General features: G+C 42.0%; 4 protein-coding genes across 6 annotated transcripts; all 4 read left to right on the forward strand.

The window, feature by feature from the left end:
• The first annotated feature begins 607 nt into the window (after window positions 1-607).
• Window positions 608-2,009, forward strand: LOC110188993 (ribonuclease inhibitor). 2 transcript variants are annotated; one of them, XM_020958944.2, is made up of 2 exons: window positions 608-1,155; window positions 1,206-2,009. In XM_020958944.2, exons 1-2 carry the CDS (start codon window positions 741-743, stop codon window positions 1,949-1,951), a joined length of 1,161 nt encoding a protein of 386 aa, XP_020814603.2. In that variant the 5' UTR covers window positions 608-740; the 3' UTR covers window positions 1,952-2,009. The 2 variants fall into 2 exon arrangements, with proteins under 2 accessions (XP_020814603.2, XP_020814604.2); XM_020958945.2 differs by having other exon boundaries at window positions 613-1,155; window positions 1,219-2,009.
• Window positions 2,010-2,224: 215 nt separating this feature from the next.
• On the forward strand, window positions 2,225-19,669 carry LOC110188967 (putative sodium-coupled neutral amino acid transporter 11). 2 transcript variants are annotated; one of them, XM_020958911.2, is made up of 11 exons: window positions 2,225-2,607; window positions 2,956-3,269; window positions 6,729-6,788; window positions 12,338-12,637; window positions 13,160-13,274; window positions 13,477-13,729; window positions 15,624-15,694; window positions 16,190-16,351; window positions 16,505-16,617; window positions 16,672-16,863; window positions 17,364-19,669. In XM_020958911.2, the coding sequence occupies exons 2-11, from the start codon at window positions 3,213-3,215 to the stop codon at window positions 17,610-17,612; spliced, it is 1,572 nt and encodes a 523-aa protein (XP_020814570.2). In that variant the 5' UTR covers window positions 2,225-2,607; window positions 2,956-3,212; the 3' UTR covers window positions 17,613-19,669. The 2 variants fall into 2 exon arrangements, with proteins under 2 accessions (XP_020814570.2, XP_020814571.2); XM_020958912.2 differs by lacking the exon at window positions 6,729-6,788.
• Window positions 18,485-22,293, forward strand: PPO2 (Prophenoloxidase 2). Its single transcript, XM_020958897.2, has 4 exons — window positions 18,485-20,883; window positions 20,942-21,037; window positions 21,103-21,864; window positions 21,919-22,293. The coding sequence occupies exons 1-4, from the start codon at window positions 19,804-19,806 to the stop codon at window positions 22,129-22,131; spliced, it is 2,151 nt and encodes a 716-aa protein (XP_020814556.2). The 5' UTR covers window positions 18,485-19,803; the 3' UTR covers window positions 22,132-22,293.
• A 25-nt stretch (window positions 22,294-22,318) lies between these two features.
• On the forward strand, window positions 22,319-25,215 carry Ance-4 (M2 family metallopeptidase Ance-4). The gene is made up of 6 exons (XM_020958934.2): window positions 22,319-22,543; window positions 22,965-24,221; window positions 24,280-24,497; window positions 24,556-24,678; window positions 24,735-24,913; window positions 25,099-25,215. Exons 1-6 carry the CDS (start codon window positions 22,502-22,504, stop codon window positions 25,107-25,109), a joined length of 1,830 nt encoding a protein of 609 aa, XP_020814593.2. The 5' UTR covers window positions 22,319-22,501; the 3' UTR covers window positions 25,110-25,215.
• Window positions 25,216-26,384: the final 1,169 nt, after the last annotated feature.

Below are 26,384 nucleotides of genomic sequence, written 5' to 3' on the forward strand. Positions count from 1 at the left end.
ATATAAATGAATGAAATGGCGTTTATGGTAATTCAGACCAGCCAAGTTGGTACTGCCAGTTTGCTAACTATGCTAATGAGTGTAACTTGTGGATGCCTTTGGCAGGACTATGACGAAAATGAGGAAGCATTCCGGTCTCTATAAGGTTGTGACACTTCAGTTGCTTCCCAGAAGCGAAAGCCTTAAAACGGATTTTTACCTATTTATAAACTAGTAGAGTAACTGACTTCAAGAGCTATTTATAAAAAAATATGTATCGAGGTTTGTCCAAGGCATTTTTAAAGATTTTTGATAGAAGAAATTTCGGTTTAGTTAGATAGGCAAGGCGAATTCGTAAATTGCTGTTATGATTTTATTAAAAATAAGGAACTTAGTCAGGGAAACAACTCATCATTTTTAAGTTCTTTCATATTCTAAATCCTGTTCAAGCTTAAATCTTTAAACTAATGGTTAATGCTTACTTTAAGGTATTACTTGAACGGTAGTGGTTTATTTTAATTTAATTTATTCTTATAAATATTTAAACATAAATTTTCCCTAAACCACACATTGAACAAAATTTACTTGAGATTCTACAGTCTACTTCAGCCAAAAAGTATGCAACAAATATAAGAAAATTCCCTTAAATTAATTCAACATTTATCTCTGTCTAAATTGTCACAAGTTCGTTCAAAACTTATACTTTCCAAGTTTCTATAGAATTTCTGAACACTAGACAGATTTAGAGCAATTGCATCAAGATGTGCGAAATCCTGTTGCCATGCAATTACCAACCCAAAGAGTCTTTGGATGACAGAAAAAGCCCGCTGTTCACCTTGCTTCTACTGAGGTCCTGGCAGCGGGAGTACGACCAGAGACCTTACAAACATTTTCAGTTCAAGCGTTTGGAGTTCGAGGATCGAATGCGCCGGAAGTACCACTGCATCCGGGACTTCCGGGTCATTGTGAACTATCTGCTGAGCCAACGGATGCGCTCAGCGACCATAACGGGAGTGGTGGTCAGTAACTGGGACGCAATCCTGCTGAAGGACTTTGTTCGCTCACTTAATCCCTTGTCGTCCATCCATCTGAATCTGATGCAGTTGCCCAGCGAATTCTTTGCGATGCTGTGCCTCAATGCGAAAAATATGGACGTTATGGAGCTATGTTTGGATGGTAAGAAGTTTAAGGGTTTCCGCGCTCTATACGTTAGACTCTTTCCCAAGGTACTCCCCTCAGTGACGAGGATGTGCGTCTATTGCGGAAGTTCCTGCTGGTCAGCAAGACGCTGCGCGCACTCTCCGTAAACCATTGCAGCCTGACTCAATACAACTTCGCCCTGATCGCAGACGGGTTGCACAAGTCGGAAAAGGTTAAACGTTTTTCGGCCAATCGACTGCTGGGCGGACATCTTACTCTGGACACGGAGAAGATAATGTCGATAATTAGCTCCGTCTTAATGCAGAAACGCCTTCAGAGTTTGTGCCTCGAGCTGTGCGAACTTACTGCCCAGGACATGATACCCATTGCCGAGCATTTGGCGTGCAAGAAATCGAAGTTGCAACATCTACGACTTTCCAGCAACAAGATCGGTCCGGACGGTGTCCTCTTCCTGCTGCGCGGCATAATCGCTGGTGGCGGATTCCTGGAAGTGCTGGACATCAGCAGCAACTCAATTGGTACCCATGGTGGCGAGTGGGTGGCCAAGTATCTCGTTTCGTGCCTCATGTTGAAGGAACTGTATCTTACCAATAACGATATTGGAGCAGAGGCCATCAATCGCATCCTGACAACACGCCGGAAACGCTGCCATCTTGATCGCTTAACCCTCTATGGTAACGAGTTTGATGACGCCACCGGGAGAATTTTGCGCCGCCTCCTGGACGCCCAGGTGATGCTGCAAACCGAGCTGGATATCACTTTTCTTTATGATGAGGATCTGGGGGAGTATCGCGTGATACCCTGGCGGTAGTTTTGCTGGTAATACAGAAGTAAATAAATATTGGACTTCCTCATAAATTGTAAAAGAATTAAAATACATTTTATTATCTGTTATTGAAAAAAAGATAGACTGACAGTCCTGTTGCAGCGGCTTAAGCTTTGCCACCACGTGCTCGGGCTCTCCCGCTCTCTCGCCAAAAGGATGAATGAATGAGCGCAGGGCTGCCAGATGGTGTGAGAGAAAGCTTGGTCTGAGAGCGAGCTTCTAGGACCAAACAGCTGAGCCAACGGTCTGGCAACTTTCGCTTTCGTTTCCGGCTTCTTCTGCTTTGTTATTGTGTGAGCGCGCGCGAGTGCGAGAGTTTGAGTTAGTGTGTGTGCGTGTGTGCATTATTGTTGGCGATTTCAAAGTCAAACAGCAACAACAACAAGCGTTTAAAGAGAGAAAACAGCAAATGCGGAGAGAGCGACAGCAGCAGCAGCAGTAGCAGCGGAGGCAGAACTTCAGCGTCTAACGGGACAGGACACGACAGGACGACGAGGAGCGCAAGGCAGCGACGCCGACGTCGACGGGACAACGTGAACGTTATCCTTGTTGAGAGTTTCGCAATATATTTTTATTGCAGCAGTCTCATCGAAAGCGTCGAAGCAACTCGCAGCAAATCGCATCGAACACCCGATAAATCGGTTAGCCATGCAACAACACACACCAATAAAAACCCAACAAAGAAAACCCATAAAAATAAATCTCTAACAAAAAAATATGATTGTATCCTGCGAAATAAAGGAGAGATAATAAAAACAAAGCCTAGTTTTAGCTGGCGCAAAAGTGAAAGTGTGCCTGCTGCCAGTTCTTGTATAACTTTCGCACTTTCCCCTCATTTTTCTCCCCCTGAGAACTTTATAATTAACTAGACTTTAAAAGTGAGAAAAATAAAAAGGCGAAAGAAGCCTGCGGCCAAACTGCTCAACTTTCGCTCAAAGTTGCTCTTATATCTTATTTCAGTTTGCAAAAATTTGCTTATCTGCTTGCAGGCGGCTGCTGCTTCCACGAATGTGCGTTCCATACCTACACACATTCAACGAAACCCACCTAAAACTGAACTGCAACAACCGAAATATAATCTAGACCTAAACTCAACTAAGTAAACGAACTAAAACTAAAATTGAAGCCAGAAGCTGTTACAACTTTTACTATTACCAAAAGTTAGACCAAAACATTTAGAGAGAAAGAGAGAGCGAGAGAAATAAAGCACACGAAACGCCAAGGATAAGGACATTAGGACACCAAAATGAACGACAGTCGACGGAACACGGCCACGGAATTCAGTTATATACTGCAGCGCCAGGTGAGTCCTTGTATCCTTGTAATTATATGCACTTGGCTTGAGCAGTGCAAGTTTATTACATATATATTTTTTTTTTGAGTCCTCGCCACCACCGAAATCCTTGCAAAGCACTTCCTTTGGCAGCACCTAATTGCATACACTCACTACACAATTCCCGGTCGCAGGAACTCCGACTAATTGCACCTACACGAACCGACCGATTGTTCAAATGCTGAGTGCATAATGCTCGACCACCGACAATATTGTCGGGTCCTCTGGGCACTTCTCCACTCCTTTTCACTTCCATATGGCCACCTTTTGCGTCTTTACCTAATTGTTTTTCACTCGAAATTAGACCACAATAGAGCCAGAGGCTCTCAAGCTAATTAGAGTTCCCGCATTTTGACAATTTATGAATCAATATTTCATTTTGTTTGATGATTTTCACTTGCATCATTAGTCAAGTGCCCAAAGTCATTAATCTGGAATGTTTTCTTTAGCTATTGGTGATTTTAAAAGCATTATCTTAATTATAGTTTCTCAAGACACAAAACATTGCTGAAAAGTATGCTATAAAATATTTTTACATTCGTTATCTGAGGTTATGGGTTTGTTTATTGAAATGTTAATTAATAAACTTTATTTTGGATACGTTTTGTAAATTATTGCGTTCGCTTTCATAAACTAAAATAATATTCCAATTTCCACTTTAACATATACTTTGGGTTAATATAGTTTATATTACAATAAAATAGTAAATAATTTATGCAACCAACCTCGATAATATTCAATATTATTTCTCCCATGATTTAAAAACTAAATTGAGTATGCAATCCTTAAAGTTGGTCTTTTAATACATCTTTATTTAAACGTAATAACCGTTTTTCCGAATTTAGATTTTCTTTCTCAGAGCAAATGTTGATATTTTCTTTGATATATATTCTACAAATTTAAATTTCCTTATATATAGCAAATGTGGCTGTCAAAAGTCAGCTAAGAAGCAATCAATTTTAGGCATTGTCAACGCTTTCATTTTCTTTATTTTTTGTTGGAAAGAGAAAATTAAATATTTGCCAGGCCAAAAAGCCGCAATAGATTTAATGACACATTTTCATGGAACGCATTTTGGAGCCTTTGGCCCGATGAATTGTTAATAAACAAAATGCCCCGTCAATCAATCATGGCTTAATAAATGCCCTGGCCCCCGCCCGCAGACATTTGCATATGAATCTGGCCGAGGGAATTTTAACCGCTGACGGATGCCCGGCGGCAGGATGCCCGGGTTATGCTCGATAATCCCTTAAGCTCGTTATGATTCCCATTCCTTTCCGCTCAAATGATGGAATTGGCTTGCGTGCTTGTGCAAACACATGGCACACATACTCGAGCTTCAGGTCGTAACTCGTAACTCGCAGTTCGCAACTCGTCCTGTGAAAAAGACTGTTAAATCAATTTGTTTTCAGCACCCCCTGGCATTGGCTATGGGACTGGTACTGGCACTGGCCCTGGCACAGCCCCCCAATGGGATTCACAGGACTCCGCCCCTCAGTGCCAGACAATGACACATTAGAATCATCGAATCGTGTCTTGATTGAGCGATTATCCAAATCACAATTCACAACAGGCTATGATTAATGACGATTCGTTTGGGGTTGGGGTGCTGGGGATTGGGGCTGGTATTTATTGTCTCATCACTGACCTTTGACGGGCGTGAAAATTTGTCCAAGATCCTTCAAGACTTAATTAAGCCCGCCCCTTGATAAGAAAATCAATAAGCGGCAAGCACGACCTTTAATTACACAACCCCCCAAAACGCAGGCACACACACCATCTATACATAATATACGTGGGCCCGCGAAGGATTTCCGGATTTATGAGTCCTGCTCCAGCTCTATATCTATGGCCACATCCACTTAATCGTCGCTTAGTATGCAGGTCATGCGGTGGCATTGCCTTGCCTCCCCCATGTCTGGCCTTGGCCAGCCTCCTCCTAGCTCTCTCTATGCTCCTTGGGGGGGAGGATGAGGAGGAGGATGAGGAGGAGTCTGTGCCAGCTGAGGCATCAAATAAGAATGCCAGTCGCAGCAACAGCACCCTCCTGTGCGGTGACAGAAATCAATGTCAGAACCAGCCTGATGCACTTGCAAGCTCCGACAATTAAGTTCGCATTTCGAATCTAAATTCCAAATCGTCAGACAGACAGACAGACAGTCAGCTCAAACGCTTAACTCAATCTCGATGCCAATTGACCCAATTAAATCAAACATTTTTCGGTATTCCTGAGTGGGAGGGAGAAAGTCGTAAAGCGGAAAACCCAATTTAAATAAATTTGAAAGGCAATGGCCATTGATGGTCGTTAACAATGTCCGTTGGCAGTGACAGGCGCTCTGGGGACTAAGTGGTTGAGAGGAGCATTCAGCATTGAGTGTGTTGAGGAGTGTTTGTGTTAGGTTGTGCCGCACACATGGCGTATGAGTAACATGCATCACGTATACGCCACCGCACCACCGCAGTTATGCAACAACTGTTGCACACTCGCCAGCTCACAGGCAATCAAGGTGAATAGCGGCAAATCCCCTACGAGATCTGGCGCCGTAAAGGTGCTCTAAGTCCATCTCTTGGCTCGCAAGTGGAGGGTGTCTTAAATGGCTTCGATTTCCACCCTGACGGATTCAGGGGCCACCACACCACACACCACACACCCATTGTGGGCAAAACAATAAAAGCAAACGCGTTCGTATCTCCGAAATTGACGGGCAAAACGATAAAAGAGTGAGAGTTCTGACAAGCCGAAGGGTTTATACTCTTCTTAAGCTGTGTTTTAATTCAATGAAATTCATAAAATATCATGAAAAAAGAAGAGTAAAGAGGAATTCTGTAAGTAAACTAAATAATACATAAAGCAACATATTTGTATTAATATGCTACAAATCCATAAGGTTTTTCCAATAACTAATCGATGTTATACGTCATATTCCTACTTAATATCAATATAAATCCTAGCAAATTCTTAGTATTTTTCCATAAAATCCAATTGAAAGATATAACTCTATGTTAGGGTATTATAACAGACTTGGAAAAACTCAGCGAACCGCTGAACTTTCGCGCGCATTTCCCCCAAGCGATATATAAAAACACGTGTTCCATAAAGATATGTGCACACAATATATATATATATATATATATCTATATACCCCACATATACAGAAGGAATATATATATATCTACATATATTTTGGGATGCGAATAAATTTGAATTTATTTTTGTTGTTGATTTTGTTTTTGTGATATGATTCCTCTTCCATTTCGGTATGCAGTGCACAAAATACGTACATCCACAATATGCATGTTGTATTGTTGTTGTTGGCTTGATTTGATATGGATTTTATGTTTATTTTATGTTTTAAGCGAATCACTCAGTTGTGCGGAGTGAACTCGATTTAATGGTTAACAATGTGATTCTTTTGGTTCATCCATCAGGGCAGCGATGTCTCCGTTGCCGAGGCGTATGCATTCGATGACTTCAACAATTTAATGAAGGTACGAACTTTGACCCACATTCCCGATTTCCGCTCCCCTCTTTCCGCTTTTCACTTTTCACTTTCCACTTGCCTGCAGCAGCACTTGCATTCCGAATCCGAGGACTGCGAATTGCGAATTGCGAAACGTAGTCGTATTCACACTCTAGTCCCCTTCACATTCATTGAATTCCGGGTAACACGCCTACGTCCAAAGAGACAGAGATGGATAGCAAGAGCCTAGATAGAGATGGCATGAGAGATGGAGAATGAGCTTGAGACAGAGACAGAGACACAGGCTGAGGCTCAAGCTGAGACGGGGAATCTCTGGCATTCTGGCCGCGACCTTTGCGAGGTCTTTCGGTTGGTACAAGTGCAAATTGCTTTTGGTCTCTGGACATCAAAAGAATTTTCTTATTAAGAAATATTTCCCAGACTCCTAGAGAAGCTGAAAGCGCATTATTAAATATTACATTAGGCGAAAAGCATGTATGAGTTCATAATGAAGATGTAGCACAATGGGAAAAGTAGTCTTGAAATTTAATATTTAACTTATTTTCGAGAACAAGAGTAGAGTAAAAGTATCCTATCTTTTGTCATTCTCTTTGAAGTAATGTGATTATATCTTTAAATTGCAGTTTTGGAAGATGAAGAAAACTATTAAATTAAGTTAGGTTTAGTTTAAATTCTTAGGGACAGTAAAAAAGATTTTTCAGAGATAAATAAAACGAGGTCTTATAATATATTCCTATATCTTTTACTTAAAGCTATGTTTGGACTTTAGCTATTGTAAATATATCTTACAAATTAAGCAAATTATAAACTCGTTCCCTAAAACTTTATTGCAGTAATGAATTTTCATTAAAAAGAAATGCAATCAATCCCCAAAAGTTGAGTTATGGAATTTAACTCAGCTCACAGGGAATTTGGCCATCCATCTGGCTTACACATTATTAAACGCTACCCACCTATAGGGCTCAAAGAAGAGTACAAAAGATTACACTGCCAGCTGACTTGGCTTTAAGCCGAAGCTAATCCTGGCAACTAATACCAGAGAAAGTCTGTCGGTAAAGGCCAGAAAGGATTTCCCCAAACATATACACTCGAATATGGCTGCCAGGACGAAGGGCGGAAATGGATGGGCGGCAAAGTGTTGGCCTAGAACTTGAAGGGAACACATTGTGTAATATTTGATGCATTACCATGCATAAGTAAGGAATTTCATTCACATCCCTTTGTGTGCCACATGTATGAGAGTGTGTATTAGTGAGTGTTTTTTCTGGCCCTTTGTTGTTTTCTTAGGCCTCGCACCGAAAGTTTCGTTGTTGGCAAAGCCATTAGACGGCCAAGGCTGAAATGGCCAAAAAATGCCAGCATTAACGAGGGGGTGCGCATAGAAGAAGCCGGTCCTGATTGTTTGCACAACTAATGGCCACAAACCAAAAAGAGAGTGAGAGGGCTCAAAGGCAAATTGCCAATAGTTGAGACACTTGCCGCGCTGTTCCTCAATTAGGTTAGTTCCAGCGGAAAGTGGAACGGCACTTGGCGGAGACGGCGACGAATTGCAATGAAAGGGAACTGCAAAAATTAAATTAAACACGAAATTCGTAGGGCATAGTGTCAGCGCACAAAAGCACTCGAAAAAAAACTAGCTAATGAAATCTGAAATTTAATTTAAAAATTAGCGAGTTGGGAAAGCTAACTATATAAGTATCTGAGTTTTAAAGACTTGTTAAATATTTTAAGCCTATTAAAATTTATGTAAAGGTGTACAGAAGGTCAAACCCTTTTTTCTTTGCTGTGTGAGCCGAGACCTCTGGCAGGATGTGGCCCTAAGACCATTTGGCTGCCTTGCATGTTTGTGTTTGCCCCTGCACCATATCCTCCATAGGTTAGGGGTCAGAGGGTAGGCCCCCTGTTTGTCTTTCGCGGAGGGACAGAAGGGAGTGGGAAATGCCTGAAACTGAAAATGACAACAATGCCGACACGGCTGTGTCAATAGTTCAGCGGGGCACAAAATGCACGAATGCAAAAACTCGGCAATTTCAGCGACAACAGATGGCAGAGGTTAGCATTTTGCCAGCATTTTGCAATCATTTTTGCATGCGCATAATTTTACCTGTTTCCCTAGTTAATTGTTTTTTTTTTTCACTCTACCCTAGGACCACATTGTGTTAACCAAAATGCTTCCATTAAAGTGCAAATTGTTGCTACCATTGTTCCTGCCAACTGTTCTCTAATTTCATTAGGCCAACTCAAACAAGAGTCCTGGCATTTGGCAAAAACAAATTGTTTCGACCCAAGTGCAGGTTACATTTATCCACACGGAATATTTGAAATATCACATATGTATAATGGGAGTTGTAATGGAAGTTTGTAATTATTATCCTTTCCTCTTGGGTATTTCAAACTAAAAATAATAATGTTAGATTAATGGGGGAATTTTATGGGCAAAGTTTGAAATTCATATTAAATAAGATGTAATGAAAAATACTCATTTAAACTTGGTCTCTCAAATAATATTTTTAATATAAATAATGTTAACTCTTACCATTTCAACTTCTCTGAAACTCAGAGTTAAGTATTTGAGTAATATTTCCGTGGATATTTCAGCTAACGAGTTGTGTGCGTTTCCTTACTTTTGTAAGTTAGATATTTATGGGTATTTTACGATACAATAAACTGAGGCCTGTAAATATCCCCTTCTTCCTTTTTTTATTAGCAAGAAGCCCCCATAAGCTTTTTCTATATATTAATATATAGGAAAAAGGGTATTTTTAATACCATTATTGTGGTACATGGGTTCATGGGTTTTGTGGGACATGGGTGTATGAAAGGGACCTCGAGACATGAGTGTTATTAATTAAAATCGTGCAGTGCATAAAATGCTTTGTTTGCCATTAGGAGGAGCATGTGGATGTGGATGTGGTTGTGGATGTGGAGGCCAAGGACCCTTCTCTACCAATGCAGATTGCCTTTCGTGTTTGGCGTTGCTTGCTGCTTGTATTTGTGTTTGAGTTTGTATTTGCCTTCGACAATGTTTGTCTTTTATTAGAGAAGCCTTCTGTTGGACAGGTGGACTTGTAGACTTCAGTGTGTGGGGGATTTGGGGTTCACAGGTATTTGTGTGAGCACGTGCGTGTATGGGTAAGCACCTGGGAAAGCCACCGAACAATTTTCATCTCTTGTTTTTCCCTCCGCACGATTTTGGTACTTGCTTTTCCTTCGATTTTTTCTCGCTTCTTTTCCCGTTTCACACGCCTTTTGGTTCAATTGAGTTTCATCTGGGATTCCATTTTCTTCTCTTCCCATTATTTTTGTGCTTCTCTTTCATTTTCCCCTTTGTACATTAATTGGGTTTGTAACATTTAATTGCCGACACGGGAATTTCGTGGAAATTATTTATGGAGTTTGAGTTGGAAATTCAAGCCTTCCGTAATGTGTGTTACTTGAAAAGGACTCATCAATATATGAAACATCCGGTTGGAATTTAACTCCAAATATGTACACAGTAAAAATGAGAAATTAAATATATTTCTATGAATTCATGAACTACCTTTTTAATTCTTTAATTTTCCAAGTAAAATGATTTTACATTCCCGTTGCAATTAAACCTTATTCTAAAGTAAATATGAAACCAATTGAAAAATGTTCATCATATTACCAGAAAAGGAAGCACTTAACCCACGAATATTCAATTTATTTCGTGCTGTTTACACATGTAGACCCAAAACATCGCTCGATTGAACAGCGGAGCTGAGTTCAATCATTCATTGCAATTATTTATTCAGGCATTTATTTATGATTCCTGATGCGCTCGGATTGGCTTGACGGCGATGAAACTTTAACTCGACCCCAAGGACACACACACACTTTAATGTCGGGGCAATGTTTAACACGATAAACTAATCAAAGCCGCTGGCTATAAATTATCCAGTTAAGAGTGAGGCATTTTGAGCAGCCTTCAAGGGTTTTGCTAGAGATTAACGTTCCTCCATTTGCCTTCAACGGCGCAATTTGTTTCTCCCTCTTTTTTTTTTTTGTTGTGTCGTCCTCTTGCTCGAATGGAAAAAAGGACCAAGGACCAAGGACTGGCGGAATGGCGAACTGGAGACAACGGACACTCTGTAATTTCATTGGGATGCAGATGCCGTAACCTTGTCCCTGACACTGAAACTTTCACTTTGACTTTGGCCGGGTTTTTGTGTGCCCCATAATTAGCCATTTTCTTTGATACACTCAGCAGCAAAAAAAAAAAAAAAAAAATTGAGGAAAATGAAAAACACCTCACTGCGACCTTTGGCGCCACTTAATTGAATTGAAAACTGAACTCAACTCGCGCGTAATTTGCCTTTGGAAATGTTCATTATGCCTTCGGTATGACCCGGACACCTCCAGAAATCATTTTAAAGTAGTTCTGGATAATGTTGACATTTTAAAGGGCGTTCGGGGGTTAAGCCAAGAACAGAGAATGAGAGTCGAAAAGCAAACTTTTACAGTGTTTTTGTTTGTTTGTTTGCTGCTTCTGCTGCTGTTTGTTTGCACCAAAGTTTAGTTGCGAGAAAACTTCTTTAATTGCCAGCCAGCTGGCGAAAGTTTCTCTCCAATTTGGCCTTATCCCTTTGGCTTTTATTATTTTTACTCGTTGGTTTTTTGTTTTTCTTGTTTTTTTTTTAGTTGCCATGCTGTAAATGCGGGCTGAAACATTGGCCCGCTTTTCGTGACTTTATGACGTGGCTGAGGAATTTTATTTATGTTTATGTGAGAGCTCTTGATATAAAATTGTCTTTTATGGCAGGCAGCTTGGGGCGGGGTACCTCATAATACCGGCACAGCGAGGAATAATTTCATACTTTTCATTGAGTTTTCATATTAGAATTTCCGGAACTTGTTAAAGCTAAGCTTAATTTAAATTGTTCTTAAGAACACTTGGTATTTCTGGTTGGTTTTTTCTTTTAAAAACAATTCCTTGATGATTTATGAAGCATTAAAATTAAGCTACACTTGTTTTTAAAATATTTTATATTTTATTCCAAGATAAATAATACATACCAATATGAAAATCTGCTTTTAATATGCAGTTCCTGTTACACCCAATCAAAATAATTATGCCTTACTTCTAGGAAATTGAATATTTTAACATATTGTTAAATCAAAGCCTGTTTTAGCAGTATTCACTCTTCTGTCAATAATTATTCCCGGAAATATGCTTTTGTTCAGTGCACACACACCACACAAACATACTTCCAGGGGAGAGGTGAAAGAGAAGGGTTTTTGGCACAACCGCAATTTACGATACGGATACGATATGAGCTGCCTTTGTCTTTTACCTTTACCTGAATATTGCGTATACGCCACATTGGCTAGCTGGGGGTGCTTGGCATGGGATGAGGATGAGGATGGAGATGAGATGGGTTGGTGAGTGGCGGGGGGTCCTGTTGGTTTTTGCTTTTGATGTAAAGAGGCACTCGAGGCAGTTTTGCGCTCTTATCCCAATCAACGTGCAGTAATGGAGAGCACAAGGGAGAAGACCAGTTGCTAACGTTTCGTTGTTGCCTTGCCTCGTCCTAGAACAACCATCAGACACATCAGCAACAGGGCCAACAGCAGCAGCAGCAGCAGCAGCAACATCCTTCGCAGCAGCTACAGCAGCAACAGCATCATCATCATCCTTCGCAGCAGCCACAGCAGGATGCCGGGCTGGGTGACACGTTGTCCTCGCTGCCACAGGCCTCGTTCAACTACATCAACTCCATTGTGGGCAGCGGCGTCATCGGCATACCCTACGCCCTCCACCGCGCCGGCTTTGGCCTCGGCCTGGCCCTGCTCATCCTGGTGGCCTACATCACCGACTACTCGCTCATCCTCATGGTAAGTGGCTGGAGCAGAGAGTCCTGAATTCTGTAAAAAAAATTCAATTGACATTAAATGAGGTTTCATTTCAATTATTGTATATTGAAAGGAAAAATACATGAAACTACATAAATTTGTTTTAATTTAAAATATAAAATTGATGAAAATTTAAGAAAGATTTTTTTTTCAATCAGCAATAAATATTTATATATGATTAAAAATCAAAAGAAAATATTTTAAATTGTAAAAGTAGCAAGATGTTAATGCATTTTAAGCTTCAAAAATTTATCTCGGTGTAATCTCAAGCCCAAAATGAGGCCTCTGCATCGATGCTTGCCCCGAAAATTGGTTTAAAGTGGCAATTTTCCCGCAGACACGGTACACACGATGTCCGAAAGTCGCCGGGAAAACGCATTTCCCGTTTGATTTCGCGACTAGCATTATTTGCATAATTAAGAAGCACACACACACACGCGGTGTGGGTGTCCTGCATTTAGCAGATTGCCTGATTTGACTTTTCAAGCCCCATTTCATTTGCAGGTCAGATGCGGTCACATCTGCGGACGGTTCAGCTATCCGGGCATCATGGAGGCGGCCTACGGAAAATATGGTTACTACCTGCTCTCGCTCCTGCAGTTCATGTATCCCTTTCTGGGTGAGTATTATCTTATTATCCTTTAAAGAGTTGTTTAAGCATTCAAAAGATGAAGGGAATGAGGCATTAAGTCTTTGATCTTAGATCTTTATCTTTAATATTTTCTTAATTTAAAAGGGCCATAGAAATATAGCATTTTTAAGACGCCCTTCGATTTGATAACCCAGCTTTGATGACACATTCTTTATTCCCCCTTTTGCAGCCATGATTTCCTACAACGTTGTCGTGGGCGATACTTTGTCCAAGGTGCTGGTCCGCTTCTTTCCATCCTGGGGCGGTTCCATGGGCGCCGTCCGGCTGGGCGTGGTCTTCTTTGTGAATGTGGGCGTGGTGATGCCCCTGTGTCTCTACAAGAATGTCTCCCGGCTGGCCAGAGCCAGCTTCGTTAGCCTGGCCTGTGTGGTCTTTATCCTGTTTGCGGTCATCATCAAGCTCATGTCGGGCGATTACAAAGTGTGAGTATATATATATACTTTTCTATACTTTAAGTTATATATTTTTAAGTTGCTTGCTTTCCCTTCCACAAAGTATTTTTTATACCCTTACTTAATTAAAGCATTGAAGGTGTACAATTTTAATGAATTGCTTACTAGACTCACAAGTGCAAACCTAAGTAAAAAGCGCTTTCGATTTAGTCAATTTAGGCTTTAATTCAGCTAATTAATTTCATTTGTGATGGCTGACCCACATAGATAATTCATTAAGTGATTTCCGCGGATGGGAAAGCTTAGCAAATCGGATTTAGAAAACTATATAATGTGCATTCAGCGAAACGCGATTTTAATTAATTGCCAGTTCTGATTTCTCTATTTCATGGTTTCAATTCGTAGTTTGTTTTTATTCAATTAGTTATGGAGATTTATTGTTTAGAGCTTTAGGATATAGTTTTAAAATCTACTCTTGTTTATAGAAACTATAAAAACAAAAGTATAATAATTGCTGTATGCTATGGCTTAAGGATTTATTTGCATTTTAATTAGAAATTGTGGGCAAAAATAAAACTTGTTAACTAACAAACTGAAAAGTTTGTTGTGTGGAATAAGGCAGAGCGGAAATTTTTGTTAATTAACTGAAGAGGCTTTTTCTTATTTTATTTATTTTGTTTTAATTATGAATTCAGAGTAGAAAACTGCTTTTGCTAAAAGAATAATGTAAACATATTGCTTTATAGATAAACAATTTATTGCTTTTGATATTTAATTAGTAATTAAATTTTAAGAACCTGATATCGCTTATTTATAGTATCTTTAGGAAGATCTTGAATAGTTATTTTCACAGTTTTACTGACTGTTAAGAGGGTTTTTGAGGTATATACATATTAATTTATGTATAATCTAGTGAATAGCAGTTAACAGAGTTATTTTCACAATACAAAACTCTACCTTTGTAGAGAACACCGGAAAAATTTCCACGCAACCTTCTTCAATTTGGCGGAAAACTTTGTAGCCGCAAAAAAGCAATTTATAAAAATTAACGAAAAAAAAGCATAAATATTGCTGGGTAAACGCGTAAAGATTTATTTGCATTTTAATTACAAATTGTGTACTTTTCGCCTTCCCTCGAACTAACCGCGAACAAAGTTGCAACCAGTTGGACCTGGCTTGGGAATAGGACTCCTGCTCCTGCTCCTGCTCGAGTCCTGCGGTGGGGCTGTTTTCTGGGGGTGGTTGCTGGGTTTTAGTGCTAAGTGCCGCTTTAGTGCTTTCAAATCTGTGGCAACTGCCCTGGGCGATAGTATGTAGCAGCTCCTGGTCGGTGCTCCTCCTCCGCTCCTGCAGCAGCTCCTACTCCCACTTCTGGTGTTGTTGCAAAAGCTGCTGGGGGAGCGCAGAGCTCATAAAATTTAGTGTGCCACTTGTTTGCCTTTTATGGCTTTTCATTAGGCGAGTCGAGTTGAGTTTTTTGTCGAGTCCGTTGCAGTGGCAACTTAGTTGTATGCATATATATATTCATATATCTATGTACACATGAGCCTGGGTGGTGCTGGAGGGGACAGCAAGGCAACACTTTCACTTGCACAGTCTCAGGGTCAACGGAGGGATCTGGAATTGTTGCGTTTAGGGGAGGATTTCCAAGGTTTCATACCCTTGAAGGCGACTTGGTATAAAATTTAAATAAATTTCCAATTTGCAGCTGGCCTTCTTTGCTTTCCTTACATCTTATCTGCGGCGGACCGCACCTTTTGTTTTTACTCATTTTTTTATGCGAATAATTCACATCTCGCGGTCGGCCACAAAATGTTAATTTGGTGTTAACTTTTGTGTGTAATGTTTTACCAGAATACAAAAATGGAAATAACTTTCCACTTGCTATCTGTTGTCTCCCTTTTCCTTGTTGATTTATTTGCAGAACGGACACGGCGGAGTCCTGGCGCTTTGCTAACTCGGATCTTATCCCAGCCACGGGCATCATGGTCTTTGGTGAGTTGCAAGTGGATTTTTTCCCAGTCATCTTGGCTACACTTGGGTGAGAAATTGGTACAAGAAATTCATGGGAATACACTTGGAGTTAGAGAATATTCTACAGAGTATATTTGCTATTATTTTCTTTAGTTGGTAAATAGTTTTTGGCATTTGTTTGACATCATCAAAGATTAAATTCCATTTTATAATGGTTAATAATTGCTTTTGCTTTTATTAACCTTATTTCTTTGTTTTTATTATTTTCTTCAAAAAGTTTTAGAAGTTATAGAATTGGTTAAATTATTAATAACTCCCTTAGCTTTCATTATGTTTCATTCTCTTGATTTATTATTAACCCAAGATAGATTGATTAGTTTCAAGATTAATAGTAACTCAAATTTATTGATTATACACATTAAGTAATCCCTCATATATATGTATTTTCCAAAGTGCTCCTATATCGATATATCAATCTGTCTTTCTGTCTATCTCTGGGACGCCTGTCCTGGGCAGCTTTCATGTGTCATCACAATACCTTCCTCGTTTATCAATCGATGCGCGAGGCGACCATGGAACGCTGGGAGAAGGTCACCCACATCTCGATTGGATTCGCCTGGACGGTGGCGGCCCTATTTGGCATCGCCGGCTACTCAACCTTCCGCGCCTTATCCCAAGGTGAGCCAGGAGGGAAACGGATTGACACAAATTGCATTTAATTGCAGTGACAGGCAATTTGCGGGAATTTCCTGCTGCCTGTCTTACTGTCTTCCTGTTGTGTGTTTTCGGCTCAACTGGGCTTTATTTGCTGATGGGATTTGTTTGTCGCAGGTGACCTGCTGGAGAACTACTGCTGGGATGACGACCTGATGAACTTCTCGCGTGTTCTCTTCTCCGTATCCATACTGCTGACCTTCCCCATCGAGTGTTTCGTTTCCCGGGAGGTAAGTTAGGAACTGGGACCCTAATATAATCTATAATACTTACATACTTTGCAGATTGTGCGCGCCCTTGTCCATCGATTTGTGCTGAAGGAGCCCATCAGTGAGTTTACCCAGGACAAGGACCCCAGCCTGGAGAAGGGCGCCGAGATCGATGAGTACTCGAAAGCCATTACCATGGCCATCGTGTTCAGCGCCTTTGTCATCTCTCCCATGACCGACTGCCTGGGCTCAGTGCTGGAACTAAATGTGAGTTACTTAGCTTAAAAACTAACTTAAAGTCTTTAATAATCTACCTAAAAGTGCTTCATATTCCTCATTTACGGGCAATTTGGGAAGCCTGTAATAACAATAACTAAAGTTTCAAGTTTCTTAGTTCATTCTTGTGCATAAATTCAACATTTTCCCATTCGATTCTTTGAGAGCCACCCATAAAGTAGGCAAATTGACTGCCTTTCAACGTACTTTCCCTTAATGCTAACTGGGAATCGGAATCTGAATTTTTAAAATACTTCATCAAATACATCTGAGACTAATTCACATGGCCCAAGTGAGGGAACCTTTGGGTTGGACCTGGGACTTAGAATGGGAAACTTTATTATCATCACCAAGTCGTTTGGCCCTTGCATTCTGGTCACGGGTATTGCCCACATCGGTTCGGTTTGGGTTCCCATCTCTACCTCTGTTTCCCCTTTTTTTTTTTTGGTATATTTGCCATGCAAATTTATGCCCTGTTTCACCCATTTCAGGGTCTCCTGGCTGCCATCCCTCTGGCGTACATCCTGCCCGGTCTGGCCTACATCCAAATGGAACCGCACGCCCTGCTGAGCCGCGAGAAGCTGCCCGCTTTGGGTCTGGTGGTCTTTGGTGCCCTGGTGACCATCCTGGGGGCGGCAGTGCTCCTGCCAGGACTAATGGGCGGCGATTGCCGAGCGGATATCGTGATGGGCTACTGCCGGCAGGAGTTCCAGAATGCCACAGCCACCGCCGCCAACTAAGGAATCGAAATCCGGAAGGGAACAACGGCCAAGGAACGGAAGTAGAACCCAAGAAAGTCCTTGGGTTGCAGGGCTGGGAATTCCCTCGTTTTCTTTCTCTTTTTGTTTTTTGTTTTTGGGTTTTTTTTCCATTTTGACATTAAATTTTTGATTTCTGCACCGCATCGCATCGAAGGAAACGTGTGTACCTGAGTCCCAGACGTTCAAAGTGTCTGCGTAAGTAAGTAGTAGGTGGTACTGGGAGCTAGTACAAGGTACTAGTGCCTGTGTGCTCGAGTGCCAGGAAGGTGATACGGGCGAACCTCAGTACAAAGGCCGGGCATCGGATCGGATCAGTGTTAGATCATACATACTATATACACATACATATATATATGCACCGGATATATAGATGTTTATTTTCTCCGTACAGAGTTTTGCAGTAGTGAAAGTTCCTCAATAAATGTGTACTTTTTGATGCCATTCCATCGCATATGAAAAAATCAAGATCAAGAATTGAAATGAAACCAAAACTAGAACCTAGATGTTATCCGTAGCTTTAGCGTAGTCTGGAAACTATTTGGGCACCAATATACACATGCAATCCTTAACGAAGGCCCCCTGACCCCCTCCAGTTGTGAGGCAAAATCAAAAAACAAGTATTATACCGACAAAAACAACAACTATTTGTAACTATGTATGTATGTAATATGTATATCTATGCCATGACGTCGTTACCGGATCATATTTCAAAGTTTTATATAAGTATATATATATACATATATACACAAGAGTAGATAATTGCTTAGCTCCCCCAAAGAGAAGACGTCGACGCTTAAAATCAAAACCAACAAAAACTACCAGAAAATCAAAGCAAATGTCGAGCGAAACATCAAATACTTTCCCCCACTTGAGAACACATCGATTTGAAAACAACAGTTTTGAGTTGTTAAAACGGCACTGAATTCTTTTTATGGATTTTGTATATTATACACAAAGATATATTTTTGTAAAACCCTTGATTTATATATATACTGCACTATATTATGTAAATACATGTGTATGCATTTTTGGATGTGATTAAAAACTATACATTTTACACACAAAGCCCTATCTCTCTCTCTCTATCACTTCTTACTAGGGATGTATATCGAGAGGAAACTATCGAAAATATCGTAAATGTTTGATATATCGAAATTGGGAATATTGAAAAGTATCCCATTAAACTTTAAATACTTGATATTCTCGAAGCTCAAAACCAAACAAGATACAGAATTTGATCCGATATATCAACATGTAACGCAGACTTCGATTTATGATACATACTCGATATATTGAAATTATCATCTGCCATACCTTTTTCTTACTGCCTCATCTGGACGAGAATCAATCGATTCGGATCGAGGGAACCAGAGCTGCTGCTGAAGACCCCATCAAACTCTCTATACTCTATTATATACCCTATACTCTAAGAGCTTAAACACAACATATCATGGCCACGTCACAAGGGACACGGGACACGGGACATAAAAACCAAGGGCTTTTCTAAGATACTTTTTACAAGATCTAACCAACTGAACAACTATCGCTTTTACACAAAAGAGACCGGAAAGGAACAATTTCTACAGACCCTTGTATATACACTCTATATAGAGAGCTCTGCTTATTGCTCCGATATTCTGCTCATATTCTCACTCGCCAAAAAAATAACTCTCGTTGTATCTCTATTTCTCTAGCGCTAAAAATGATAATTATATATCGAAGATATCGAGTTAGGGACAAAACTGTTGAACGATTATAGCCGAATTGGAATTATTATTATTATTACTATATTGTGCATGTAGTGAAACAAACATATTATATATAAATAAATACATATATAACTAATTGTTTAGAAAAGAGATCTTAGCGCGAAGTTTTTTTGATTTTTCATACACAAACCACAAGAGATAACCCAAACCAAAAAATTTCATTCCCAAATAGTACATGTGTATAGATAAGCCTATGCAATATACCAAAGAAAAACAGTACTTGAAATAATAATAAAGAATGTATTTTAGAAGTATGCAAAAAGCAAACATTGCGGTTTTCCTGTTTAAAGTAATTCAAAATTTCTCTTGCAACCTTATCAATTACTTTTCTCATGCGGTTCTTCGGGGTGATAATGATAAACCAATGGAACTTTGGGGGTATATAAAACCCAGTCTGTCCAATGGATAGTCACAGTTGTGAAGTCTCAGTGCTTCCAGTGACAGTTCAAGAGTTTTTCTTTGAGAGATCCGCAGAAATAGAAGACCCACCTATCACCATGGCCGACAAGAAGAACCTTCTGCTGCTGTTCGATCATCCCACCGAGCCTGTGTTCATGGACAAGGGCAAGCGGGTGACCGTGTTCGATGTTCCCGACTCTTTCCTCACGGATCGTTATAAGCCAATCAGCAATGAGGTTCAGAGTCGTGTTGGCGACAAGGTGGAGCAACGCATCCCGGTGCGTGAGATCTCCATTCCGGATCTGAGGATCCCCATGTCCCTGGGCCGTGACGAGAAGTTCTCGCTGTTCCTGCCCAAGCACCGCAGGATTGCCGGTCGCCTGATTGACATCTTCATGAACATGCGCTCCGTGGATGATCTGCAGAGTGTGGCTGTCTATGCCCGGGATCGCCTCAATCCGGTGCTCTTCAACTATGCCCTGTCGGTGGCTCTGCTCCATCGTCCGGATACCCAAGGATTGGATCTGCCCTCCTTCATGCAGTCCTTCCCCGATCGCTTCATTGACTCGCAGGTGATGCGGAAGCTGCGTGAGGAGTCCTTTGTGGTTAATCCCGGCTCTCGTATCCCAATCACCATTCCCCGGGACTACACCGCCTCCGATCTGGATCAGGAGCATCGTCTGTGGTACTTCCGTGAGGATCTGGGCATCAATCTTCATCACTGGCATTGGCATCTGGTGTACCCCTTCGAGGCCAGTGACCGCAGCATTGTGGACAAGGATCGTCGTGGCGAGCTCTTCTACTACATGCACCAGCAGGTGATCGCTCGCTACAATGCAGAGCGTTTCAGCAACAACTTGGCCAGGGTTCAGCCCTTCAACAATCTCCGGGAGCCCATTGCCGAGGGTTATTTCCCCAAGATGGACTCCCTGGTGGCCAGTCGGGCCTGGCCGCCGCGCTTCGAGAACACCAAACTGAGTGACCTCAATCGAGAGGCGGATCAACTGAATGTGGAAATCGGTGATCTGGAGCGCTGGCGTGATCGCATCTACGAGGCTATCCATCAGGGCTTCGTTATGGATGTGAGTTTTGGTTTAGAGTTTCTTCTGAAAGTTTTTTTAATTAAGTTTTACCTTACAGGAGCGCGGCAACCGGATTCCTCTGGATGAGACCAAGGGTATTGATCACTTGGGCAATATGATTGAGGCTTCTATTCTGTCGCCGAATCGCACGCTGGTAAGTTAGATATTTTCAAGAGTTTTATCTAATAATAGATATATATAATCTTTTGTTTCTTTCAGTACGGTGACTTGCACAACAATGGCCACACCTTCATCTCGTATGCCCATGATCCTGCCAACAAGCATTTGGAATCCTTTGCCGTGATGGGTGATGTGTCCACCGCCATGCGTGATCCGGTCTTCTACAAGTGGCATTCGTACATCGATCGCATCTTCCAGGAGCACAAGTCTCGTCTGCCGGCCTACACGGAGCCGCAGCTCAACTACTCGGGCATCTCTATTACGGGAATTGAGGTGGCCACCAATGGGGGTCAGGCCAACACGCTGAGCACCTTCTGGCAGGAATCCGATGTGGATCTATCCCGTGGTTTTGACTTCCTGCCACGTGGCAATGTCTTTGCTCGGTTCAGCCATCTGCAGCATCTGCCCTTCACCTACACCATCAATGTGAATAATGACAGCGGTGCTCAGCGCTTTGGCTATGTCCGCATCTTCATGGCGCCCAAGAATGATGAGCGTGGTCAACCCATGCTGCTCCGTGAGCAGCGTCTCATGATGATTGAGTTGGACAAGTTTGTGGCTGCTCTGAACCCAGGACCCAACACCATTCGCCGTCGATCCACGGAATCCAGTGTAACCATTCCGTTTGAGCGCACTTTCCGCAATTTGGATGCCAATCGTCCGGCTGCTGGCTCCGCGGGTGAGCTGGAGTTCAACTTCTGCGGCTGCGGCTGGCCCAATCACATGCTGGTGCCGAAGGGTCTGCCCGAGGGTCTGCGCTGCGACCTCTTCATCATGGTCTCCAACTACGAGAACGATAGGGTAAGTATTCTCAATCATTTCATGGAAACTTGAGTGACCTTTTGCCTCCTCCAGATTGACCAGCAACTGCAGGGTCAGTGCAGTGATGCCGCCTCCTATTGCGGTGTCCGTGATCGCCTCTATCCCGATCGTCAGGCCATGGGCTTCCCCTTCGACCGCCTGCCCCGCACTGGTGCCGATCGTCTGGTGAACTTCCTCACCCCCAACATGAGCATTGTGGACGTGACCATTCGCCATGAGAACCGCACTGTGCAGCGCCAGAGCTAGATCGCAACCGATGCACCCAGAAGATCCACCTGACTATGACTGCATCCCCACCCTGACCCCAATCGACGACCTTCTTCTAGATATACGACCATATAACACTTAGCAATATATTGCATTTTTATTGAGCCGCTTAATAAACAAGACATCATGGCATTCCACGCAGTTACTTTCTGTGCTCAATTGTGGCGGTTCGCTCGACCTCCGGGCATGAATCTCCCATAGAGATTACGCACATGGCTTATCACCCGGGGGAAGCTTTAAATGCCAGCTCCCTGGGCAAAGCCCAGTTCAGTCTGCGAAGATCCGGTGTCGAGAGCGAAAGTAAATCCGAATCCGAATCAAAATCTAATCCAAATTCGATTCCTGAAAGATGAGCCTGCTGCTGACGCTGTTGCTGATAGCAGGCATTGGCGTAAGCATTCTAGAGATTATATTATACAGATTATTAAATAATAATAGAGATTATTTAATTATAATTGAGATTATTTAATATTAAACTTTTATTACTGTTTGAGATGCTATATTTCTTTTCAAATGTTTTGTTTTGATATGTCTTCCAAAATCACAGTTCTTTACCTTAAAATCAACTAATATTAATGATTTAATATCTCAGATAAAGTATACTCTACTAGAACTATATATTTAGTTAAGTTTACTTAAATATTTAAAGAGTTTAAAACCTTTATCTTAATAGTAATGTGGAGGAAAAACTGCTTCATTAAGCTCTGCATTATATTCTTCGCTAACCTCTCACTTAAATATTTCTCTTAAAATTAACCTCTTTTTCAACCCAAATTCTATTTTAAATATATATTCTTCCCTCCTTATCTCAGTGCACCACTGCGGCTGCCAATCTTGACCTGGAGGCCAAGACATTTGTGAATCAGTCGAGCGATCGTTACTATAGATTCTACAATGAGATTGTCGCCGAAACGTATTCGGCAAACAACGAAGATGACTTCGATGCTCTCTTCTCCAAGCTGAATAATGTCAAGCGCATTGCCGAGGAGCTGGTAAGCATCTCCAGGCAGGCTGGAGGATTCGATCTGGACAGGATACGGGATCCGGAGACGAAGCATGCCCTGCAGGAGCTACGCAGTGTGGGCGACTTGTTTGTCCTGGGCGATGACTACTTCTCGTCGGTGCAAGTGAATTTGGCTGCCCTGCAGACCCTGGCCACGGACAAGGACATTGAGCCGTATTTGGGTGGAGTCAATATGCCCGATCAGGATGATAGTCCATTGGCCTATTATCCCGACATCCAGAAGATCGTCCAGAGCAGCCGGGATGCCGACGAGCTGAAGTACTACTGGGAGGCGTGGCGTGAGAAGAATCAGTTGTGGGCCTCGGTCAATTTCTATACCATTGTCCAGTCCTACCAGCGGGCAGCCAAGATCCTGGAGGTGCCAGTTCACCGGCTGTGGTATCGTTCTGATAGCCAGGAGATGCTCCAGCAGATGGAGCAAGCCATGGCGGAGCTTAGACCCGCCTACCAGGAGCTGCATGCCTTTGTCCGTCGCGAGTTGCATCAGAAGTACGGTGGTGATGTGGTGGATCCAAATGGACCCATTCCGGATCATTTGTTCCAACAGGTCCTGGAGCAGGCCTGGGCGGGTGGCAGCATTCTGGAGCAGTACTATCCGAGGGCCCAGTTGCCGGAGTTTGATCAGTTTGTGAATCATTTAAGTGCCAAGGCAATGGTCAACGAATCGGAGAGTTTCTACACCTCACTGGGCTTTGAGCCGTTGTCCGTGGACTTTCATCGGAATCAACTGAAGGAACCGAACGAGGACAGGCCCAATGATGACTGCAGGCCTTCGATTTTTGATCTCACCCCTCACGTTTATCTCATGTACTGCGAGAAGGTCAGCTTCCGGAAGCTGATGCAGTACCACAGCCACATGGCCCGTGTCTACTATGCCCTTCAGAAAAGACATTTGCCTTCTTATTACTTTAAGGCCTACAACCTGGAGTTTGCCGTGGGTGAGGCCGTGGTCCTGTCCGCCTCTGCTCCATCCCATCTCACGGGTCGTCTCTCGGCCAAGGGTGTGCTCAGCGATCAGGCTCTGATGAATCGTCTCTTCCGTATGGTAAAAATATTTACTTGATCCTTGTAAAGACTTTATTATTATAAAGTTCCTTCTGCAGGCAATCCATACTATACTCAGCATACCGCAATACTATGTGCACACCAAGGTAATGCATGATTTACTCAATGACACGGTGGACATGGACACTGTAAACAGACACTATTGGAGGCTGTTGGAGCAACATGCAGGCATTGAGCCCCCTTCAGATCGAGCAGAAGGTGCCATTGATTTCCCCTACAAGTTCTACGTGAACATTGATCAGAGTTTCCAGACACAGTAAGTAAAATTATAGGAAACATAAATTGATTAATTAGAATTGTATTGCTTTTTTTAGGAAATTTATTTCCGAAATTCTGGGCTATCAGTTCTATCGGCAGTTCTGCAAGAAGAGTCTCAGCCGCGGGCCGCTGCACAATTGCGATTTCTATGGCAGCTTTGCTGTAGGAAATGATCTGAAGTAAGTTTTTCTCTCTATAATATTACTTATACTATTAACATATTGTTTCCAACAAGATCCATGATGTCTTTGGGCTCTAAGAAGCCCTGGAAAGAGGTTGTGGGCAAGATACTGCCCAATAATACGGGTCTCAGTAGTCTGGCCCTGCTGGAGTACTATCAACCTGTGCTGGATTGGCTTAAGAAGTATAATAAGGATGCTAATTCCAAAATTGGCTGGACGAATACCAAGAAAAGTGAGTTTTAATTGTAGTTATTTTATGTATTTTTAAGAAATTAAAGGCATATTAAAATGGTTTTATATAATGGAGGTAACGTATTATTATAATCATACAAGTTGAACCCTAATTTAGCTATTCATAATGTTTAAGGAATTTCATTTTCTCTTTAATTACTGTTTTAAATTTATGTTTATTTACAGAGATTGTTTAACAACTTCTTCAAAGCCAGGAAGCCAGCATAAAGGGCAGCTTTAAATTAAAGGTTTCACAATTATATACTAATAAATCATTCTATTCAAGATAAATACAAAAAGAAATTTATACATTTCATTATTTTTAGAAATTTGAAAATTTTAACGGATTGATTAAAACACGTTTTACAACACTTTCTCCAACTGGTTCCTTAGTTCGAACCAGTTGTCTATATACTTAAGCCATCCCGCTTGCACTCACAGCAGTTTGTAAGCTTTTGTTAGTGTAATAAAAAGCTTGCATTAGAGAGAGATAACATGTGGTCACTTTTAGGCGCGAGAGAAAACTTAATTTAAATTTGAATTTCAATGAAAGTCTAAGTATTTAGGTAATTATTAAGCAATAGAAATTAGCTTATAATTTCCTTGCTTGCTAATTGGTTCTGAGAATTTTGCAACTTGGGCTGTCAGCCAACTGGAAAATATATGTTCCGGCTGTGGGCCGCTGTGACTTATTGCCTTTTTCCCTTTGGTTTTTCTTTTCGCTTGACCACAAATGACCGCGTTGCAAAGACTCCAAGTTGGCAACAACAACAACAGCAGCAGGTGGAAGTGTCGCAACATGAAACTGTCCTCCGGTTTGAGGTCCATCGAAGCGCACCGCCTTCACCGCTTGATTGCATCCACAGGCCGGTGGCCACATCCACATCCGACTTAGTGCCACTCGCCAGACAAGATGCCGATCTATTTTGCAGTTGTGTCCACGTCACAGGCGCCACGCTTCAGTTGCTCGATGGCTCTCGATGAAAGGTCACCGATTCTGGCCGTGCTCATGTCCATGTGGCTTGGCTAATGATCAGCCAAGCCAAGACAAGGCCCACCGAACGATTTGTGGAGCAATCTTGGCGGCAAGGTCGACGGAACGCCTCCTCTTTCCACTCCCATTCCCACTCCCACTTCTGGTCAGCGGGCGTTGCTCATTTAGCCGGACGAGTGCATTTCCCCCATTTGGGATTTCCTTTTTTTTCGCTTTCCAGTGGGGGCGTGTGCAGCCCGCCAGACGGACTCTCGGTTGCAAGCTGCAAGTCTGCGTGCTGCTAATTGCGCCAAATTGCGGTGGCCGAGCACTCGCAGCGGAATGAATGGCCGTGAAATTGAATCATTTCCAGCTGAAGTTGAAGCTGCAGCTGAAGCTGATGCCCAAGCTGCAGCAGAAGCAAAAGCCACAAAACTCACTGCACATTCGTCTCGAGTCCAACTTTGACATGGCACGCCGACCGTCCAGAGTTCGCGCT

The sequence above is a fragment of the Drosophila serrata genome, unplaced genomic scaffold (assembly GCF_035046125.1).
Source record: "Drosophila serrata isolate PLE 108 unplaced genomic scaffold, ASM3504612v1 contig_184, whole genome shotgun sequence".
In the NCBI taxonomy this organism is placed as follows: domain Eukaryota; kingdom Metazoa; phylum Arthropoda; class Insecta; order Diptera; family Drosophilidae; genus Drosophila; species Drosophila serrata.

What these genes read in the sequence shown, in the direction of transcription:
- LOC110188967 (XM_020958911.2), top strand. Translation starts at nt 3,213, where the DNA reads ATGAACGACAGTCGACGGAACACGGCCACGGAATTCAGTTATATACTG. An exon ending in ACTTCAACAATTTAATGAAG is followed by an intron (nt 6,789 to 12,337) that starts GTACGAACTTTG and finishes GCCTCGTCCTAG; the next exon opens with AACAACCATCAGACACATCA. An exon ending in ATGTCGGGCGATTACAAAGT is followed by an intron (nt 13,730 to 15,623) that starts GTGAGTATATAT and finishes ATTTATTTGCAG; the next exon opens with AACGGACACGGCGGAGTCCT.
- PPO2 (XM_020958897.2), top strand. Translation starts at nt 19,804, where the DNA reads ATGGATAGTCACAGTTGTGAAGTCTCAGTGCTTCCAGTGACAGTTCAA. An exon ending in ATCAGGGCTTCGTTATGGAT is followed by an intron (nt 20,884 to 20,941) that starts GTGAGTTTTGGT and finishes TTTACCTTACAG; the next exon opens with GAGCGCGGCAACCGGATTCC. An exon ending in CCAACTACGAGAACGATAGG is followed by an intron (nt 21,865 to 21,918) that starts GTAAGTATTCTC and finishes TGCCTCCTCCAG; the next exon opens with ATTGACCAGCAACTGCAGGG.
- Ance-4 (XM_020958934.2), top strand. Translation starts at nt 22,502, where the DNA reads ATGAGCCTGCTGCTGACGCTGTTGCTGATAGCAGGCATTGGC. An exon ending in TGCTGATAGCAGGCATTGGC is followed by an intron (nt 22,544 to 22,964) that starts GTAAGCATTCTA and finishes TCCTTATCTCAG; the next exon opens with TGCACCACTGCGGCTGCCAA. An exon ending in GCTGTAGGAAATGATCTGAA is followed by an intron (nt 24,679 to 24,734) that starts GTAAGTTTTTCT and finishes GTTTCCAACAAG; the next exon opens with ATCCATGATGTCTTTGGGCT.
- LOC110188993 (XM_020958944.2), top strand. Translation starts at nt 741, where the DNA reads ATGTGCGAAATCCTGTTGCCATGCAATTACCAACCCAAAGAGTCTTTG. An exon ending in TATGGAGCTATGTTTGGATG is followed by an intron (nt 1,156 to 1,205) that starts GTAAGAAGTTTA and finishes CTCTTTCCCAAG; the next exon opens with GTACTCCCCTCAGTGACGAG.